Here is a 20595-nt window from a genome sequence, read left to right as displayed (position 1 = left end):
GAATTGTTTTTTTTTTCTTTAATGTATAGAATTGTTGAATCATTAGATTGTATACCTGAAACAAGTATAACACAGCAATTAACTATACTGGAATTAAAACTAAAAACTTTAAAAAAATTGTTTACATACACTTTGTGTCTAAAAATTCAGTTCAGGGATCACATCCTACCCTTTCATAGCATCTCTAAGGCATTGTGCGGGTTCTGTTCTCAAGATCCATCCTAACCCAGCTGAATGAGCCAAGCCAAATAAAAACAGAGGCTTACACCAGTTATGTGGATAATTGACTCAAATGACTGCTGAAAGAACAGAGTGTTTCTTCTTTTTGTACTGAGGAAATCAGACTGGTTAGAATCTGAGCACTAGAGGAGGCTTAGCTTTCAGACTTGCTAAGTCTAGTTCAATTCTGTCATCCACAGAAGCAAAACCTGAGGTTGAGGGAAGGAAGGGCTTACTTAAGATCACCTAAGTGCCCTAACCAGGCCCTGAACCTCTAACTCCATTTTAACATTCTTTTTTTTTTTTTTTTAAAGATTTTATTTATTCATGAGAGACACAGAGAGAGGCAGAAACACAAGCAGAGGGAGAAGCAGGCTCCATGCAGGTAACTCAATGTAGAACTTGATCCCAGGACTCCAAGATCATGATCTGAGTCAAAGTGAGATGCTCAACCACTGAGCACCCAGGTGTCCTGACGTTCTGTCTTTATTTACTGTCTTTATTTCTGTTGCACTTTTGGAATCCTAACAGAGAAGATGATATCTGAGAGAAAATTTGATTTGATCCCCTGCTTTCTCAGTTTCTTCAAGACCTAATGGTAAAGAAGCTCTTTCTTATGTCCTATTTTAATCGTTATTTTAAACAAGCAGAAGATAACAGTTTCCAGAAACAAACAAAAAAAAATAGTGAGGTTTCTTGGTTTAAAGCGGCTCCACTTTAAAACTCTTCTGACTGAGTTTGGTCAGCCTATGATCTGACTGAGCCTTTAAAGAAGTGCTACTAAGGGTACCTGGCTGACTCAGTTGGGAAGAGTGTGCGACTCTTGATCTTAGGGTCATAAGTTCCAGCCCCATGTTGGGGGTAGAGATATGTAAACAAACAAACAAACAAACAAAACAAAACAAAGTGTTATTTGCTGTGGGCTTTTCGTATATGGTTTTTATGATATTGAGGTATGTTCCCCCTATTCCTACACTGTGAAGAGTTTTAATCAAGAAAGGATGCTGTACTCTGTCAAATGCATAAAAACAGAGCTTTTCCCCTAGAGTCAGGAACATGGCAGGGATGTCTGCTATTACCACTGTTTTCTTTTTTTTTTTATTTTATTACCACTGTTTTCAATATAGTACTAGAAGTCCTAGCCTCAGCAATCAAAAAACCAAAAGAGATAAAAGGCATCTGTGACAGCAATGAAGTCAAACTATCCCTCCTTGCAGATGACATGATACTCTATATGGAAAAGCCAAAAGACTCCACCCCGAAATTGCTAGAACTCATACAAGGATTCAGCAAAGTGGCAGGATATAAAATCAATGCAGAGAAATCAGTTGCATTTCTATACACTGACAGTGAGACAGAAGAAAGAGAAATTAAGGAGTCAATCCCATTTATAATTGTACCAAAAACCATAAGGCCTTGGATAAACCTAACCAAAGAGGCAAAGGATCTGTACTCAGAAAACTATACAACATTCATTAAAGAAATTGAGGAACACAAAGAAACATTCCATGCTCCCGCCACTTTGCTGAATCCTTGTAGGAATAGAATATCATGTGTGGCTATTAAAAATCATGTTCTCTGGGACGCCTGGTGGCTCAGCAGTTTAGCGCCGCCTTCAGCCCAGGGCCTGATGCTGGAGACCTTGGATCGAGTCCCACGTCAGGCTCCCTGCATGGAGCCTGCTTCTCCCTCTGCCTCTCTCTCTCTCTCTCTCTCTCTCTCTGTGTCTCTCATGAATGAATGAATGAATGAATGAATGAATAAATAAATAAATAAAATCTTAAAAAAATAAATAAAAATCATGTTCTCAAATATGTCCAAAGTCATATTATAAACATTTAAATTTTATTATGTAAATTGAAACACAAAGTCCTTATTTTCTTAAAAAAGTGTGTGTATATATATATATGAATTAGTATGTACATATATATATAGTAACTGAAGGAAAATATTAACAGTAGTTACATATAGGTAGTATAATTTTTTATTTTATTTTATTTTTTTAAAAAAGATTTTATTTATTTAACTGAGAGAGAGAGAGACAGAGAGAGAGAGAGAGAGAGGGAGGAAGAGGGAAAAAGAGCATGAGTGGGGAGAGGGAGAGGGAGCTGAGCATGGAGCCTGACTCAGACCTGAGCTGAAGGCAGATGCTTTAACCAACTGAGCCACCCAGTCACCTCAACAAGTCAGTAGTATAATTACGGTATTTTTGTTTTCTTGCCCATATTTTTCTGTATTTATCCAATTTTCTGCAATGGTATGTACTGATTTTGTAACCAGGGAAAAAAATTGAAATATTATTTAAAGAAAATCTATAAAACATAGATCTATAAAAGGCAGTATATTTTCTGTTTACAATTAATTCACTGAGCCTGGAAAAGAGATAAATCTTAATCATATAAACACTAGTATTTCTGATTATTTTTTTAGAGAAACAAACCATTATATTGAGGACCTATGTGGAGTAACTTGCTAGTTAAGCCCATGATTAGGCTCAGGGGAAACATTCATACCGTAAATTTGAGCAAAAAAACCCCCCCAAATTTGTGGTTACCAAATGAAACCACCAGGTGCCACTGTTGCTTCATAGAAAGGAGAGGGGAATACCTAGCATGAATTGGTTTATTTAGAATAGGTATGTGCTTTCACTTGCTTGTGGATAACAATAAAATCTTCTCAGAGGCATAACAATTATTTCAGTAATTTTATGCTCATTTCCCAAGAGGCCAATCAGAAGAGATTTGACATTATAATTCACATCAATTTCCTATATATGGGATTTGGAAAAGGGAACATATTGTATCAAGAAATAGATTTCAGCCATAAAAGTGACTTTATGTTTTGAAATACCTAATACTAGCATTTTAATGCTGTTTACCATTGTTTTATGTGAGGAAGTGTATTCTTCATTCTACCTCTGAATGGCAGGGATGTTAAGTCTCCACCTTGGCTCTACTGCTTTCAACTGTAAGGTTTTGGCAGTTAACTTCTCTATGTATAAAACAGTAATACCAAGCTAATACGGTTATTTTAAAGATTGAATAACGTGCATAAACAGGGTTATTACATAATTTAATGATTCTCTCTATAGGGATAAGAAGCTCCCCAAGTGAGACAGAAAATCTCTGCCCTGATGCTATAAAGTGTGCTAAATGAGATGCCTGGGTGGCTCAGCAGTTGAGCATCTGCCTTTGGCCCAGGGTGTGGTCCTGGAGTCCTGGGATCGAGTCCCATATTGGGTTCCCTGCATGGAGCCTGCTTCTCTTTCTGCCTATGTCTCTGCCTCTCTCTCTCTCTGTTCTCTCATGAATAAATAAAATCTTTTAAACAAAAATAAAATAAAATAAAAAGGGTGCTAGACTTATTATCTTAGAACATGGGTCTTTCTTTAATTCTAGATGTATCATTTATGAGGAGACCATGACAAGTCATTCATTCACTGAGCCTTCTGGTTTCTCATCTTTGAAATAGAGGATTGGGCTAAATGGATCTCCAGCCAAGAATCCTATGGTTCTGTAAAACCTGTACCACAGAAGGTATCATTCTATTTGTGCATAATACAGTTTCCTGATGCAACATTTTGCAGGTATTAAAGTTGGGGAACAAAGGGTTGTGGGACACATGGGTGCTACCATCCAATCATTCAGCAGTTGAGTTCCTTTCATGTACCAAACATAGTGCTACACTCCCAGGATATAAAAATGAAGAGGATAACATCTCTTCCTTCAAGTTTTCAGTCAAATGGAGAAACAGATATAAACCAAGTAAATGCAACAGGGTGAGGGTATGGACTTAGTATATCTGAGGAGGTATATCTACACAAGGCAGACAGTTAATCTTCAATATGCTGTTTATCAGTTGGTTTCGTGAAATTCAAACTCTGAGGGACTTTTCTGACTTGCCTAAAGTTGTTTCCAGGATGAAGACATTTCTGGGTCATTCTGCTGAGGCTTTACCAACTTTTGGCTTAGAGAGACCTAGGCAAGGTATTTTCTGAAGTACACATTCCTGTTTTTTTTTTTTTTTTTTTTTTTAAGATTTTATTTATTTATTCATGAGAGACACAGAGAGAGAGCAGAGACATAGGCAGAGGGAGAAGCAGGCTTCCTGCCGGGAGCCTGATGTGGGACTCAATCCCTAGACCCTGGGATCATGCCATGAGCTGAAGGCAGACGCTCAATCACTAAGCCACTCAGGCATCCCACACTCCTGGGTTTTATAATCTATATGAAAAAGGAAAGTGAGGGACGCCTGGATGGCTTAGTGGTTGAGCATCTGCCTTTGGCTCAGAGCATGATTCCAGGATCCAAGATCAAGTCCCACATCGGGCTCCTTGCATGAAGCCTGCTTCTCCTTCTCCCTGTGTCTCTGCCTCTCTCTCTCTGTGTGTCTCTCATGAATAAATAGATAAAATCTTAAAAAAAAAAAAAAAGAAAGAAAGAAAGAAAAGAAAAAGGAAAGTGAATAGCCTATTGCATAGTGGAAAGGAGACAGATCATTGTTTGGAATAGACTAGCAGAGTTTCCCATGCCATTTAGCACAGATGTTCACATTCAATTTCAGTCCCATTATCTTTCTAAATTCTCTCTTCTCCTTAGTGTTTGTCACTGACCCTTTTCTCTTCTCTGCAAATTGCTATGCTCAGTTTTTCCAAATTTTTCTCAACTGGGTCAGCAGCTCTAAACCCCCACTGCCTCTGTGCTCTTGCCAATATTCCTTCACTAATCTGAAACTCCCAAACCAGGGCATTATGGGGCTGGAGAAGAAATGGAAGAGCAAATACCAGCCTCTGCCACCTGGCAGTTTCAAAAGCTACCAAATCCCCCTCTGCTTACCAGACTCTCTGTAGTAAGCTCCGGCAAATCCTGGATGGTACAGCAAGGATAATCCAGGACCGAGATGCTGCAAAATGGAGAGAAAGGGACAGGCTTTAGGGAAATAGCAATGGCAGAAAATGGCAGTATCTGAAATGGTAGGAATTCCTTCTCTCTAGCAGGCCCCATCTATCTCCCAGATTGCTTAGTGACCTCAACTGAAACTGAGGGTTGTGTGCCAGGCAACTCTAGCTCCAGTCTCCTCTCCTCATAGTCATGAGAGGAACCTATTGAGTTCCTCCAGGCTAGGCCCTATCTGGCAGATGCAAAGAAAGCAGCAAGAAAGCCTCTGGTATAGCCACCTTTCTCCTCTCTTCTTTAAAGAGTAGGGACATGTGTGCATTTCTGTTTTTGCATTTAAGTGTATGCTTGTGTATGTGTGAACTGTGTTCCCAGAGATGCTGCCCAAACTTAACCCACTTAGTAACAATCTGTGGACATGAGGATGAAATGAAGACCTCTCCTATATTCTTGACCAGATGCTTCTGAAAGCCAGGAACTCTGGGAAGTGATCATGGAAGGCATTCTTTTTTTTTTTTTAAGATTTTATTTATTTATTTATTTATTTGGCAGAGAGAGAGAGAGAGGCAGAGACACAGGCAGACACACAGAGACACAGGCAGACACACAGAGAGGGAGAAGCAGGCTCCATGCAGGGAGCCCAATGTGGGACTCGATCCTGGGTCCTCAGGATTATGCCCTGGGCTGAAGGCAGCGCTAAACCGCTGAGCCACTAAGGCTGCCCCATGGAAGGCATTCTTGAAGGAAGCTTAAAACAGGCAGCCTCCTGCGGCAGGGCCAATCTAGTAGCTCAAGAATGGTAATAGCATTAGGGCACCTGGGTGGTTCAGTCAGTTAAGCATCCAACTTGATCTTGCCTCAGGTCATGATCTCAGGATCATGAGATCCAGCCCCATGTAAGGATCTGCACTGGGCATGGAATCTGCTTAAGATATTCTCTTTCTCCCTTTGTCCGCCCCCCCTCAACAACTTGTGCTCATGTACAGTCTCTCTCTCTCTCAAAAAAAAGATTGGTAATAGCATTTGCCCCCAGAAGTGACAGTGTAGGACTACAAGGGAGCTAGAGACTCTGCAGTCAGCCCAGGGAAGCAGCATGAGTAGGTAGGGGAAATGAGGCACTGCATTATGACAAGCACATAGTTACTTAAAATTATAGTTCTTCCTTTCCTTTTCTCTCTTCTTCATTGGTACAATGCAGAATTTAGCTAATATCTAATGCTCCTTCTGGTTCTGACATTCCATAAGTTTTATAACCAATCTATCTGAACTAGTACAGTTGGAAATGGATAAAGGATGTTGGCAAAGCAGGGGCCATAAAGAGGAGTATGGGGTTTCTTGGACCTGTCTCTACATTTCGAAAGTCAAAACTCTATCCAAGCAAAAGGCAACAATTTGTTTACCTAGAAATGTTTACCTTTGTCCAAGAAATCCACAATGATGACCTAGGGGAACCAAGGTAGGAGAAGCAAGGGCATTGGATATACCTATAACATTGCTCATCATCTAATTCACTCTACTAGATTCTCCCAGGGTTGCCAGTTCTATACTTAACTGCTCCATTATGATAAACATTCCTGGCTGGCTTATTCACTTATCTACCCACCACCCACAGACAAAGCCCATGGCAAAGTAGGTGCTGGCAACCAGGAAATGGGGGTGGGAAATCAAAGATGAATTTGTTCCATCCTCCGTGAACTGAATTCTAGCCTAAGGGGGCAAAAAATAAAGTTACATGTTTCTAGAATATCTATCTAGATTGTAAGAACCATGAGGAAAAGGTGCAATAAGGGGTGATGGGTGTTTCAAGTTCTCAGGGATCATGCAACAGTAAAGCTTATAAGTGGTACAGAAGATGACTATCTTATCTAGGCCAAACTTAGTAAATGATGTAGTCTGGCACTACCACTCTTCTAATTCCAAATGGAACCAGATGGATACCTATCAGATTCTTTGCCCCTCCCCTTCCAGGACCAGGGTGGAGGATGGGTATTTATTTCCTGAACCCCAGCCATACTTGATTGATCCAGGGTGGATCTCTAACTGGAAATGTGGAATAGGACTCACCTATGTTTATCTTAACTGATACATATATAAAAACTCTAATATAATCAGGGGATGTATTATTTTAATTTTAAGATGAAAATATGGGCAGCCCTGGTGGCTCAGCAGTTTGGCATGATCCTGGAGACCCAGGACTGAGTCCCATGTTAGGCTCCCTGCATGGGGCCTGCTCCTTCCTCTGCCTCTGTCTCTACTCAATCTCTCTCTCTCTCTCTGTGTCTCTCATTAATAAATAAATAAAATCTTAAAAAAACAAACAAACAAACATGAAAATACTGTGGCTCAAAAAAACCAAAGTTTCCTTACTTAAGATTATGTAACTAACAAATGGCAGGTCTCATAACTTCAGGTTCCATATGTGTATGTCTATTTTATTTTTTTAAGATTTATTTATTTAGGGACACCTAGGTGGCTCAGTTGGGTAAGCATCTGCCTTCAGCTCAGGTCATGATCCCAGGGTGCTGGGATCGAGCCTGACATGGGGTTCCCTGCTCAGCTGGGACCAGCTTCTCTCTCCCCTCTGCCCCTCCACCCTGCTTGTGCTCTCTCTCTCTCAAATAAGTAAATAAATCTTTAGATTTATTTATGTCCCTGGGGGACAAGGGAGAGAGAGAGGAAGAGAAGGAATCTCCATCAGACTCCCCATTCAGTGAGGAACATGATGCAGGGCTTGATGCCATGACCCTGAGCTCATGACGTGAGCTGAAATCAAGAGTTGGATGCTCAACCGACCCACCCAAATGCTTCTGTATATTTTATTTTATTTGTTTTTAAATTTATTTTCCCCCAACCCTGTGTATTTTACTCAATTTTTAAAAAAGATTTTATTTATTTATTCATGAGAGACAGAGAGAGAGGCAGAAACATAGGCAGAGGGAGAAGCAGACCCCTCACAGGGAGCCCGATGTGGGACTCAATCCTGGAACCCCGGGATCATGCCCTGAGCCAAAGATAGACACTCAACTGTGAAGCCACCCAGGCATCCCACCTCTGTGTATTTTAAACTACATATAAGTAGGCTACCTCTCCATGGTGACTTTCAGGCAGTACTGACAAGACTGGTGAGGCACTATCCCCTGAGCCCCTCCAGTCACCCCAAGTAATCAGATCAGCCTTCTTACTTCTACTATAGGAACTCTGCCCCTGGTAAACTCTAATTAACATGCTTCTAATTCTTGTGGAAGTAGCAAACTAAAGAATAAGGATTTACTTTGTAACCCCCCAAGTCCCCACTTGGCTGGAGGAGTGGAAAGTAATTTGTATTTATAGCAATTGTGACCAGAAAACAATCTGTGTTTTGATCCTGACTCTGCTGCTTACTTAAGTGGTCTCACTAGCATGTTAGTCTTGAGCAAGTCAATTAACCTCCCTGGATTTGTTTCCTAATTGGTGAAATGAGAATAAAATTTGTTGTAATACCTCTTACCACTACTAAAGTGATTAAATAAAATACCATATATTTGCTTTATTACAAATTGATCTAAGTAAGGATCTGTTATTTACCTTTATTTACAAATTTGGTAGAACACTAGTTTACAAAGTAACATAATTGATTCAACTTATGATTTATACTAAGATCAGGGCTGGCCAGATAAGAGGGCTGTTTCACAAAAAAAAAAAAAAAAAAATCTTCTGGATCCTTCTGCCATAGGGTTAAAATTTCATTGTTGCAGTTTATTTATTTGAGTTGTGAATTTTTCAGTTTTCAAAACCATTAAAATATAAATACCTCTGTGAAGAGACCAAACCACACATCTCATCAACTAGCACTTCAAGGAAATGAAGTTTGACAGTGACAGCTCTAAGATAGAAGGGCATAGGGACACAAGGAGATCTGAAAGTCTCAGAGATGATTTATATTTCTCAACCCATCCCAAAACAGATCTCTGAAATAAACCTGTCCAGTGTCCATACCTGTTTTTGGCAGTGATGTAAGACAAGATATTTTGATTGAAGAACTTCAGGATCAACGGAATGCAGTTGGCAAATACCAAATGTTGTGATACATATTCAAACTGAGTTAAAAGATAAAAGCAAAAAGGGCTGCTTATGTGGGGGAGAATAGAAGGTACGTATGAAAAAAAAAGATAGGCAAGTACAACTCTAATATCCATTCCTAAGAATATCCACTGTCCACTAGTGTTATCAGTCCTCCTGTCTGAGAAGCGGGGAGAAACATCAGCCAGTCCATCCTGCATAGAGGGGGACAATCTGCAGTGTGTGTTATGTTGCAAGCACCTTACCAAAAGCACAAAACATAAACAAGTCAGAAAGAAAATCCCACTCCAAATAAACAGAAGGAATTGCTGTGATATTTGTTCCTAAGCTCAACAAGAAAGGAAGGCTCCCTGAGAGAGTTGTCTTCCATACCAAACCTCTGGCTCATAGTGTTTCAACAATGATTGACATAGCAGGAACAGGTGCAGCTTACTCCCAGCAACTGCTGGCATCACTCAGTCAGGATGGATACGGCACATAGTAACCAAGTGAACCACTGGAATGTGGGCTCCAGCATAAGTCTGTCTGGTTCACTATATTATCCCTATACTTATAGTATCAGTATTTTAATGAATGAATCAACAAGAGCCCTTCGGCCAACAGACACTGCACTGAGAGTAAGTCCAAGATCTCTTTAATGGGCTAAACACCAGAAATAGAGGCTCCATTTTGTTCTTTTGAATTTGGATGGGGTTTTGTATCTGGGAAGACCTAGTGGATAGTATCCTAGAGTGGTATCACCTGGAATTTGCCTGTGATGTACTGAGGAGCATCAGATAGAGAGTTTGCCTCCAGATCTGGAACCCAGGCTGCTGGGACAGTATAGAAACTGGGCTGAAAAAAGCAGAAAACTGTGCTGTTTTAAATCCCTTAGCTTTTCCTGATCACCAAGAAGTAGCCATGGCAGCCAGCCAAGCTGCCCTCTACCCCTGGGCGTATGGTAAGAGGGAAGGAGTCAGCTTGTGCTGCCCATTTCTCTCTGCTACTCAAATATTTTCTCCCTAGTAGCCGACCTGGAGTATTTTCCAAAGCTCCAGATGGAGCAGCCAATACATACCCACTATGGAGTTATAGAAAATGTTTTTCAATTTGAGATTGTCTGTAGCCTCGTTGGGATTCATTGACACTGACACACATTGGCAAGGCCCATCAAACCACCCACCTGTCTGGCTGTTGATCCACATACTGCCCACCAAGAGAAGCAGACAGAAAAACATATCCACGATTCTCTGTTCTTCTACTAGGAACACTATCTCCCACTCACCTCTACTCCTCCCAGCCCTGCTGTTGCTCAACAAACACTGGCAGAAGAAGTGCGAGCACCCAGGACACCCATAACACACCCAAAGATGTCTCTGAATATACTCGAGTGGAGAAATATCCTGATTATATAGTAAACCTGCATGGACACCGACCCTGCAGGAGCTTCTGTGTATTCTGAGAACCTGCTGTTCTAACAGGAGGCTTTTTTCTGACTTCTTAGGAGGAAAATGGAGCAAAGACACCAAGCAATCATGAAGAGCCTCCTGTCCTCCCCATGTTCTCACCACAGAGACCATCTATCCCCTGCCCCCAGGTTCCCTGATATCTTGGCAAGGCCCACAGTACCAAGTCCAAACTCCTGAGTATGGCAAAAAATGCCTTCATGGAGAAACAGTTTTTTAACCTTTTTTAAGGCTGTTTCCTCATCTATAAAACAGAGATAAAATAAGACCTATCTCATAGGGTTAAGAGAATTAAATGAGATCCCACGTGAACTTAACAGTAACAGGCACATTATAAGTACTCAATAACTGTGTGCTATCATATGTATTATGATCTGCTCTCTGCCTTCCTCTCTAGCTCCATGTATCACCAGGCCTTCCCCAACTCTCCCACCGCGAAACCCCCCCCCCCCCCCCCCCCCCCAGGGAGAACTCCAGGAACATTTAATCAGTTTCCAAAGGTACTTTACTCTTTCTTCTCTGGACTTTCACAAATTAACATTTCTGCTTGAAATGCTTCCTATCTTCCTTCCCTGACAACTCCCATATTCTGACTAACATGTTTCTTTAGGACTCAGGTTAGAAGTCACCTCATCTCCACAGCAGGTAACATAACCAGCCAGTGCTTATCTGTATCACGCACTTATCATTCCATAGTTAGTTATTCATCTATTTATTTATTTATTTATTTATTTTTTTAAGATTTTATTTATTTATTCTTGAGAAATAGAAGGAGAGACAGAGCCAGAGACACAGAGACACAGGCAGAGGGAGAAGCAGGCTCCATGCACCGGGAGCCCGACGTGGGATTCGATCCCGGGTCTCCAGGATCGCGCCCTGGGCCAAAGGCAGGCGCCAAACCGCTACGCCACCCAGGGATCCCCATAGTTAGCTATTTATATATCCATGTCCTTTATAAGACTTCAAAGCCCTTAAGAGCCCAAACTGTGCCTTATTCAGGATTATACCTCAAATGTTAGAAAAATTCTCAACACACTTTTCCTCCACTTTTTTTTTTGTGTGTGTGTGTGTAATGCTTGAATCCTATCTTGTGCTGTTTCAAAGCTGGCTGGCCACATTCCCAAGAAGCCAAGGATTCTTACTCATAACCCTTGGATAACGTTCAAAGGACACAGACATCTGCACCTGTCTAGAACAGTTCCTTACATCCAACCCCATAACCCCACTCAAGCTTGTGCAACAGGTATATGAATTCCCTGAGGAGAACCAAGAAAAGGCTGAAAGATATTCAACTGGACTACAAAGGCCCCATCACCCCCTCTTTGTGAGACAGAGCCTAGGGAACACCTGAGACCTGTGAAGAAATGCTGCTGGCTGCTCACCTGGTAGATATGGTTCAGTTTGAAGTGTTTGAGGAGGAGCAGGAGAAGGGCAGAGATACTCTTTACAATGATCTCCTTGTGCCTGTTCACATCGATGCCCAACTTCATGCTCTGGAGAACAGTAATGCTACAATGGGGAAGAGGAGTCAGTGCAGAGCAGCCTTAGAGAGAAGCCTACAAGGACCCAAGTATTTGGGTTAGAGACAACATATACAGGAGAGCCAGAGCTTGGGAGATCTGAACTTCTGTGCTAGGGAAACTCCCAGAGTCCGTACTTCGAGTCTGTCTAGAAAAAAGCTCCTTTGCTCTCTCTGTTTTTCTTTCTCCTTTGGCAAGCTCATCCCTTGGCAAAGTCCACCCACATACCTATGCAACCAGTCCCTGGCACTGATGTTGCTCTGCAGACCCTCAGTTTAGAGCTAAAAAGAACCTAGCAGAGAGCACTGCAGTGCAAAGGAGCTACTGATGGGGGAGAGAAGATCTCTTTGGATACAATCCCTATGAGTGTTATCAAGGTGGGGTAGGGACTAGAGAGACACTGTAGACAAAACAGTGCATTCAGCAGCCAACTCAGTTGAAGCACTCACGGCATCTCCTCAGGCAGGACATCTGCCAGGATATTGATAGAGTCTGTCTTTGCTTTGGAGGTGGGGGCTGCGGCCAGCAGAATCTTAAGCAGAGCAATCTAGGAAGTAGAAAATGAGGAGATCCATCTCTGTCCATCCCATTCAACAAGGCGATTTTTCCATACCTCAACAGCCCTATAAGAAGTGTTTTAATGCCTTCTTCTATGTTCATTCTCAATAATCAAATCTCCCCAGCCTCCAGAAGGGTAAACAGGTGCCCCGTCCTGAGAGGCCTGCCTGTGAGGCTAAGGAGCCATAAGGAAGCTTATAGGCTATTCTGCTTCAAGATTGTTTTTTCTAAAGATGATGCAAAGAATAGAGGGGCAATGCCTAGAAATAAGGTGAGAGATATAAGCATGAACTCACTTTCTCTATCCCTTAGAGGAAGCTCTAACCCTGACGATCAGCATCTTCACCACGCAGCCTGAGGCTATCTAGGACATGACAGACCATGGTCTCAGAGGGACTAGGGTACTTACTTACTTAGGAGGAGGGCCCCCAATACATCCTGCATGGACCCAACCTTATTCTCTGCCCCTCCCAAAGAAGGACTTGGGAGTACAGCTAAGTCTTCCTTCTTGGAGAAGCCCTGAGGAGTGCTCAGAATTCTAACATGTTAGAGAATATTTTGCCTCATGGGAACAAGCTCAAATAATGGAAAGCTCAGTTTGAAATGGCTCTCAGCTGTCTGTTCCTTGGAGCAGAGAAGGGCAGCTCTGGCCCAGCTATTTCCTTACCATGTACTGAGGGAGGCTGTAGAGCATGCCCTGGTAGAGGATTTCACATGGTGTCTCTGGTACCACCTCTTCCCCCTGTGACAGGAAACACACAGTTTGCCCAGGCCATTTTCCAGCTCACCAAAGACTATGTTTTCTTGGTTGTAAAGGGTGACATGAAAAGAGCACTAAGCTAGGTTCCTATCCAGCTGTGTTAATGATTCGTTTTATCACCTTGGGTAAATTACTTTCCCTCTCTGGGTCTTAAGTTTCCTCTTCTTTAGGATTACTAGGCTAGTCTGATGTCCTCTGAGGGCTAGTCCAGCTCTGACAATCTATGATTCTGGTTTTCCCATTACCTGAAATCAATCCAGAATTCTTCTTGCCCCATCACATGTTGGATCAGGAGTCAGAACACCTATCTCGGTGTTGGCTCAAAACACTGCTTTTCTGGCCATGCACGGGCTTAAGTCAGGGTGCATGTATGACTGGGATACTAGAACAGACACCCCACACAGAAGCACTTTCTGTGGTGTCAGTCTGAGGCCATCCAAGAGCTCTGGAATGCTCTGAAGTAAGAGGTAGGTAACTCAGTAGAGAAAGTTGAAAAGGGAGCTGGGTAACCCATGGCCAAGAGAGGCAGGATGGAGTATTAGCAGGGAAACTTTTAGGTAGAAGCTATTTTCTTTCTTTCTCCAATAGCCCCTACTACATCCCTTCCTCCTTTATGACCAGCACCCTCATCTACAACTCTCTTTGTCCTTTGATGACCCCATCTAAGCCTTTTATCAGAGTGGGGGACCAGGATGTCTGGTGCTCAAGGGGCTACTCAGGCCATTGTCATCTTTGGCCAATTCAGTTCTTCTTCCCACAAGGTACTTCTATCCCTGGGTAAGGTCATTGCCTTCAAATCCTGAGGCAGAGAGAAAGAATCTGGCCTCTGCCATCCCACATAACTCAGTTGCTGCTTAAACGGGCATTTAATAAACTCAGGCAGTAGATCTCTGGGGGAGCAGGAAGGCAACCTGCTTCCCCAAAGATCTATTTCATACCTTCTCTTCTCCCCTGTCCTCAAACCAATCCCCGTACTCTGTGACCCTTCAATAGTTGCTAACCCAGCTTCATACTTCATGGAGAAAACAGAGGCAATCAGACACTTCATCTTCTCAACACCAAATCTACCAGGGTCTCTACTTTCCTTCCTTTTTTTTTTTTTTTTTCTACTTTCCTTCTTGACATGAAGTATGCACTGCCTGTGCTCTGTTAAAGGCCAACGCTCCACTTGTGTTGGGGATCTCTCACCATTTTGTTTTGTTGAATGCATCAGTTCTGTAATTGTCTCCTCTCTCCCAGATCATCTCTTTTAGGACATAAACGTACTCTAATATCTATATACATAAACATACTCTTCTATCTATAAAATTTTCCTTTGATCCCACATCCTCCTTTAGCTACCATCCCATTTTTATCCTCTCTACAATAAAACTATATATTGTCTGTGTTGACCACCTATCTCCTTTCTTTATGTTCTTTACATTCCTTTTTCAACACATTCCAACTTGGATGTTACCTGACCCAATGGGCACCTCAGGTCTTATCCATTTATCAGCAGCATTTGACACAGCTGATCACTCCCTCCTTGAAAAATTTTCTTAACTTTTATATTATCACAATCTCCCACATTCCCTCCTACCTCACTGAGTTTCCCTTACTCTTCTTTTCTGGCTCCTTTCCTGACTCATTCTACCCTCAACACAGCTGCTGTGTCCCAAGGCTTTGTCCAGGGTTCCATCCTCTATTCTCTCCCTGGGTTATCTCAGCCAATTCTATGGCTTTTAACACTGTCCATTAAGTCAACAGCTCCCAAATTTATTTCTCTAGGCCAGTCCTCTCTTAGAACTCTAGACTTATATATTTCAATTGCATGATTGCTCATGTGCATGGCTGCCTAATGGATATGTAAAACTGAGTATGACCAAAATAGAACTCTTGATAAAACAGAACTCCCCATGTTGGCATATGAATCTTATTTTTGATTCTCCTCTGTGCTTCTCTATCCAAATCCAGTTGACTAGCAAGTTGTGTCAGCTACACCTCCAAAATATAACCCAAATTCATTCAATTTTCCCTATTTCTGTAATTACTACCCCAGTCCATGTCACCATCATCTGTCACCTTGACTATTTTAAGAGCTCCCTAACTGATCACTCTGCTTCTACTCTTTTCTGGTAAAGTCTTTACACAGCAGCCAATGGTTTTTGAAAACATAAATCAGATCCTGTCACTCCCCTGCTTAAAATCTCTAAGGGCTTACTTCTGTATTGTGAAACAACTTCACACTCCCTATCTTTGCTTACAGGTCCTGTGTAAAGTGGCCCCAGGCCACCATCCTGACTCCATCTCATACAACCCTATCCCTTATCCCTGTGCTCCAGCCACAGGCCTTCATTCACTATCCCTAATACTCTGAGCTTGCTCTTACTCTTGTTAAAACTATTCCCTCTGCCTAGAATGCTCTTTCCCCTGATATCATGGCCAGCTCCTTCTCATACCTAACATTTTAGCTTAACTGTCACCTTCTCAGAGGTCTACCTACCCAGACTGCCTAATCAAAAGTAGTCTACTATATGATAGATGCCTCTATCATATCATCCTATTTAATTTTTCTTCATTGTATCTCCCATTCTCAATAGTCTTCTTGTTTCCTTAATTATTTATTTTCTTTTTTCTCTTTAAAGTATCATGAAAGTAGGGACCTTGCCTTGCTTGGCATACAGTAAGAGCCCAGCAGCATGCACACATGCTCTGTGACAGCACTGCAGACAGATTTCCTCTTGCCTTTCTCCTGTGCAGGATCCCCTTGACTCACCAAAGACATGGGGCACTTTTCCAGATCCTCCTCATTCTTGATTTGAACATCTGCAATGGAGATGTACTTGTGCTAAGGAAGAAAAGACATCAATTAAGAGGCTGAAGTTACTAAAATATATATATATTTTTTAATTATAAAAAGGGGGGCTTTTGGCTGGCTCAGTCTGAAGAATGTGTGACTCTTGATCTTGGGGTTGTGAGTTTGAGCCTCATGTTGGGTGTAGAGATTACTTTAAAAAAAGAAAAAGATAAAAAAAAAAAAAAAAGAAAGAAAGAAAAAGATACTGAGGGCCCCAATCACATATGTAGCAGCCTCTTGCTTAACTTCCTCAATGATAAGGAAATGTGTTGTTTATGGGTTGTCACCCCAAATTGAACATGAACCTTTTGAAGGAAGGAGTCTTATTTATCTTTGTACCCTTAACATTGAGCCCAGACTTCATATACAGTGTTTCTGTTTATTCTATGTTCCCATATTTGTTGAAAAGCAGAAAATACTTGAGTATTTATCTTCAACCAAAGGGCACAGGGAAGTGAAGAACAGGCCCATGCCCCTGTAACCACTACCCTGAGACTTTTGTTGCATATGAGTATGCTTGCGTGCATGTGTATGGAGTGATGATGGAATGAGGGAGAGTTCCAGGCCCATGCAAGAGATGACTATTACTCTTTGTGCTTATATATACTTTGGATACAGAGCAAACTGCTACTAATCCTGAGCCTCTGGAAGTTAGTGGCCCTATAGGGACAAAGAAGTGAGAGGAAAGGAAGTGAGGAAGAAGAGAGAAAGCAGGGTGGGAGAAGGAAAAAGGCATGAGAGGAAGAAAGGACAACTTTTTCATCTATCTGAATGTAGGAAAATGGTTAAGTAGGAAGAGATGTAATTTATTCCTCTTTGGTCAAAATGCCTGAAGGTGCAATATAGAATAATTGGTTAAAATTGTGTCTGGTAGAAGAGCCAACACCCAGGACTTTGGTAATCTAACTTGCCTTGATGGCTCCCTACCCCTGAAGACTGAGAGCCCACCCTGGTCACCTGCTTTAGAGTCTTCACACTTTCATGGATGGGCCTGGGTAATCCAACCAAGGTATCTGTGTCCCTGTGAAATGCGAGATATAACAGATCATAAGCGTCAAAACTATAGAAAACTACTGATGAATCACTGACCTCTACCCCTGAAACTAATAATACACTACATATTAATTAATTGAATTTAAATAAAAACAACAACAACTATACAGAACTACTGATATCCTCTGGAGTTATATGGACCATGCCATTTTTTTTTTAAGATTTTATTTATTTATTAAAAACAGAGAGAGAGAGAGAGCGAGGCAGAGACACAGGCAGAGGGAGAAGCAGGCTCCATGCAGGGAGCCTGACATGGGACTTGATCCCGGGCCTCCAGGATCACCCCGGGCTGAAGGTGGCACCAAACCGCTAAGCCTTCGGGCTGCCCCATGCCATTTTTAATATACAGTATTTTGGATCTTTCTCTGCAAGCTTCTAGCCCCCCCCCCCATTATTTCTTCAGGACACAAAAAGAACAATGCCACACAGAAGTGTTAGGATTAGGATTTTTGTATAGTCTTTTGGGGATCTACTTTGTCAGAAGTAGGTTCCTTAAAAGGGTATGTACCCCAACCACAGTGAAACACCAGTAACAAGGCCTTCTCAGTTTGTTTGTTTGTTTTTCCTTCTCAGTTGTATAGAGGCCAACCAGGGTGAGAATTCATGAGGTAGGAGAAATGGTGGAAGACTGGATCTGTTCTAACCATGTTGCTTCTTCATGGAATTCTGGCCCATTAAAACAGGAAGGACCCCTGAGGATCCCTGGGTGGCTCAGCGGTTTAGCCCCTGCCTTTGGCCCAGGGTGTGATCCTGAAGTCCTGGAACCAAGTCCCACATCAGGCTCCCTGCATGGAGCCTGCTTTTCCTTCTGCCTGTGTCTCTGCCTCTCTCTCTCTCTCTCTCTGTGTCTCTCATGAATAAATAAATAAAATCTTAAACAAAACAAAACAGGAAGGACCCCTAGGGACTATCTAATCCAACACTCTCATGAGTAAATTGAAGCCCAAGAGGGAATTAACTTGTCACTCAAGTCATTTACCTGGCTAAGAACATGAGTTCTTCCAGGAAACTAGAAGGAAAAAAATTCCATAGTACCAGCACAAAGTCACTAGGAGATGCCCATAGTGGCTCTGGATTAGACTATGACTATCAGGCAACATCTCTCATTCCAGCCACCCACTCCTCTGGCCCCCTAAGAATCGCTCTATAGCCAGTTCTGACCATTTAGTCACTTACTGCCCCAGAGTGAATCCGATGAATTTGTTCCTGCTCATCTCCAAGAAGTGCTCGATGTCCTTCTGTCTGAGAGGGCAGTGGAGAGACAATTCCCAGAAAAGGAAAAAAAAAAAAAGCAAACCTTGAGAGACCGAACCTTTCTGGGCTCTTAATCCAATTGGAGGATTAGAACAGTGGGGGAAGACAGCAGCTAACAGAGGAAACTTCAAACCCAGGAGTTCTGACTTCTAGTCCAGCTTATTGAGAATTGAACACTTAGACCACAGCACCCTGGGTCTTCAGTGATTCTAATCCCAAAGCTCAGGGTCTCCCGAGTTATCAAACCTACCTGACCTTTGGAGCCCAGGGCAGGCCCTTGGGAAAGGCCACCCGCTCAGCAGAAAGGGGTGTCTGTGAGGGTGGAGGTGGCACCAAAGGGTCTTGCTCTAGCAGGTCTAATTCTCCATCCAAGGTTCGTTCTCCATCGCCAGCAGACTCCTCTTCCTCCTCTGTGGCTGGTTCCTCAGTCTTAAAGAGATCTCTTTCATTGTAGATGTCCAGGCTGTCCTGCTTAGTGAGGAGTTGCTAGGAGGGTGTTGGAAGGGCGGAGAGAAAGTGTACAGAGATCTCACTCCAAGCATCCTTCTCTGAGGTCACCCTCTACCCATAAGTTACTAGACTTCAGGATATGGTGTAACAACCCAGCTCTTGTAAGAATATCCCCTTCCCCACCTTCACCCTAGTATCTCCAGCAGACCAAATCCCAAGATAAGCACCTCTCAGGCAACCAAGCCAATAGCTGAGGAACAAAGCATAGATAATCCCAAAGTCAGTTACTTAGCTTTCAGACAGCATGGATGCCTTTTTTTTTCTTTTCTTTTTTTTTTTTTTTTAACCAGCACTTTCCTTCCTAATTATGCTCTGCTTAGGTGAACATTCAAATAGTTTGCCTTCTGTGAGCATACACCAGCTGGCTGACTGAGGAAGAGGAGGACAGAGGCTTGCCACTAGGCAAAGAGAAGCAAGTTTGGAATTTTAAATTTTATCAAAGAAAAAAACATTGGACAGAAATAGGTCAAAAAGTTAATAGTGACTGCCTCTGGTTTGTTAAGCTTGTGGGTGATTTTCTTTTTTCCTCCCTTCTTCACATTTTTATATTTGTTCCAAATTTTGTACAACGAGTAAGCATTACTTTATAAAACAAAAAATAAAGGTTAAAAAAATCATATTACAGATTATGTAGACTAGATTACCGAACATGATTGTCTGGTCCTATCACCTGTAATTGGTGAACTCAGGTATTTCAGAGAGGGGAGTTCGTGGGTACATGGTCAAGTCTTAAGGCAGCTTGTCATTCTGACCTTTCCAGGGATGCGGATTATACCTAGAACACTAATCAATCATCTCCTAAATGAAAGCTTCTGGTTCCAGGGCCAGACAAGAGCATGGCTAACTCAAAGTAAACCTTCTTGCTGTCAATAAAGTGATAAAGCCTTACCCCAGGTGAGTAGATATGCTGGGAACCCTGTTCAGGTGATCTGGATCCCTATCTTCAGGATTATACCCTAACTGTTGTCCAGGATGCTAGGGAACTCCAGGCATACCAAGTCTAGGCCAATGACCCTGTAGCAAGATATGGATCTATGATGTGATATCACAGTGTTACATCATGATAACCCAGGAATCTGCTGGAGACAGAGGCCAAAGTACAGACTTTAAGGCTTCAGGTTGGTCACAGGGCCAACCAGAGGCAGATGAGTTAAATCCATTTACTGCCCTTTCCTACCACATCCAGATTAGCTCAGAAACTTAAGTTTTGGCCAACTAGTATCAAAACACCACTGTCTGCTTTAGTTCATACCCTTCGAGAACCACGGCGGCCTCGCAGCTTAGAAGGTGGTGGTGCCAGCTGAGACTCCCCCAGGTCGAGGGTGTAAGAGGGTGGGGAGGCAGCACGCATGCTCTTCACCACCTGGATACTATCTTCAGCCAGTGGAGGCAGCCCCAATTCTGCCCGCTTCTGTACTTTGAGAACCTGAAGATGCTCAAATCCACCAAGGGTAAACTATGATATAAACAGGAAAGGGGCAGAGAA

General features: G+C 42.3%; 1 protein-coding gene across 2 annotated transcripts in view; it reads right to left on the bottom strand.

The window, feature by feature from the left end:
• STRIP2 (striatin interacting protein 2) overlaps positions 1 to 20595 on the bottom strand; it is a 48190-nt gene that overhangs the window by 12295 nt on the left and 15300 nt on the right. The window contains exons 9-18 of one of the 2 annotated variants that reach the window (XM_041728099.1): positions 20362 to 20565; positions 18850 to 19085; positions 18522 to 18587; positions 17250 to 17313; positions 16212 to 16283; positions 13364 to 13438; positions 12588 to 12685; positions 12001 to 12127; positions 9090 to 9190; positions 5055 to 5121 (exon numbers count right to left, since the gene is read on the bottom strand). In XM_041728099.1, coding sequence (XP_041584033.1) covers positions 5055 to 5121; positions 9090 to 9190; positions 12001 to 12127; positions 12588 to 12685; positions 13364 to 13438; positions 16212 to 16283; positions 17250 to 17313; positions 18522 to 18587; positions 18850 to 19085; positions 20362 to 20565 — 1110 coding nt within the window. The remainder of the gene's footprint in view (positions 1 to 5054; positions 5122 to 9089; positions 9191 to 12000; positions 12128 to 12587; positions 12686 to 13363; positions 13439 to 16211; positions 16284 to 17249; positions 17314 to 18521; positions 18588 to 18849; positions 19086 to 20361; positions 20566 to 20595) is intronic. The other variant, XM_041728100.1, reaches the window with a different exon arrangement.

The sequence above is a fragment of the Vulpes lagopus genome, chromosome 13, assembly GCF_018345385.1.
Source record: "Vulpes lagopus strain Blue_001 chromosome 13, ASM1834538v1, whole genome shotgun sequence".
NCBI lineage: Eukaryota > Metazoa > Chordata > Mammalia > Carnivora > Canidae > Vulpes > Vulpes lagopus.
Note: the sequence above shows the minus strand (reverse complement) of the source record. Positions and strands in the feature narration are given on the sequence as shown.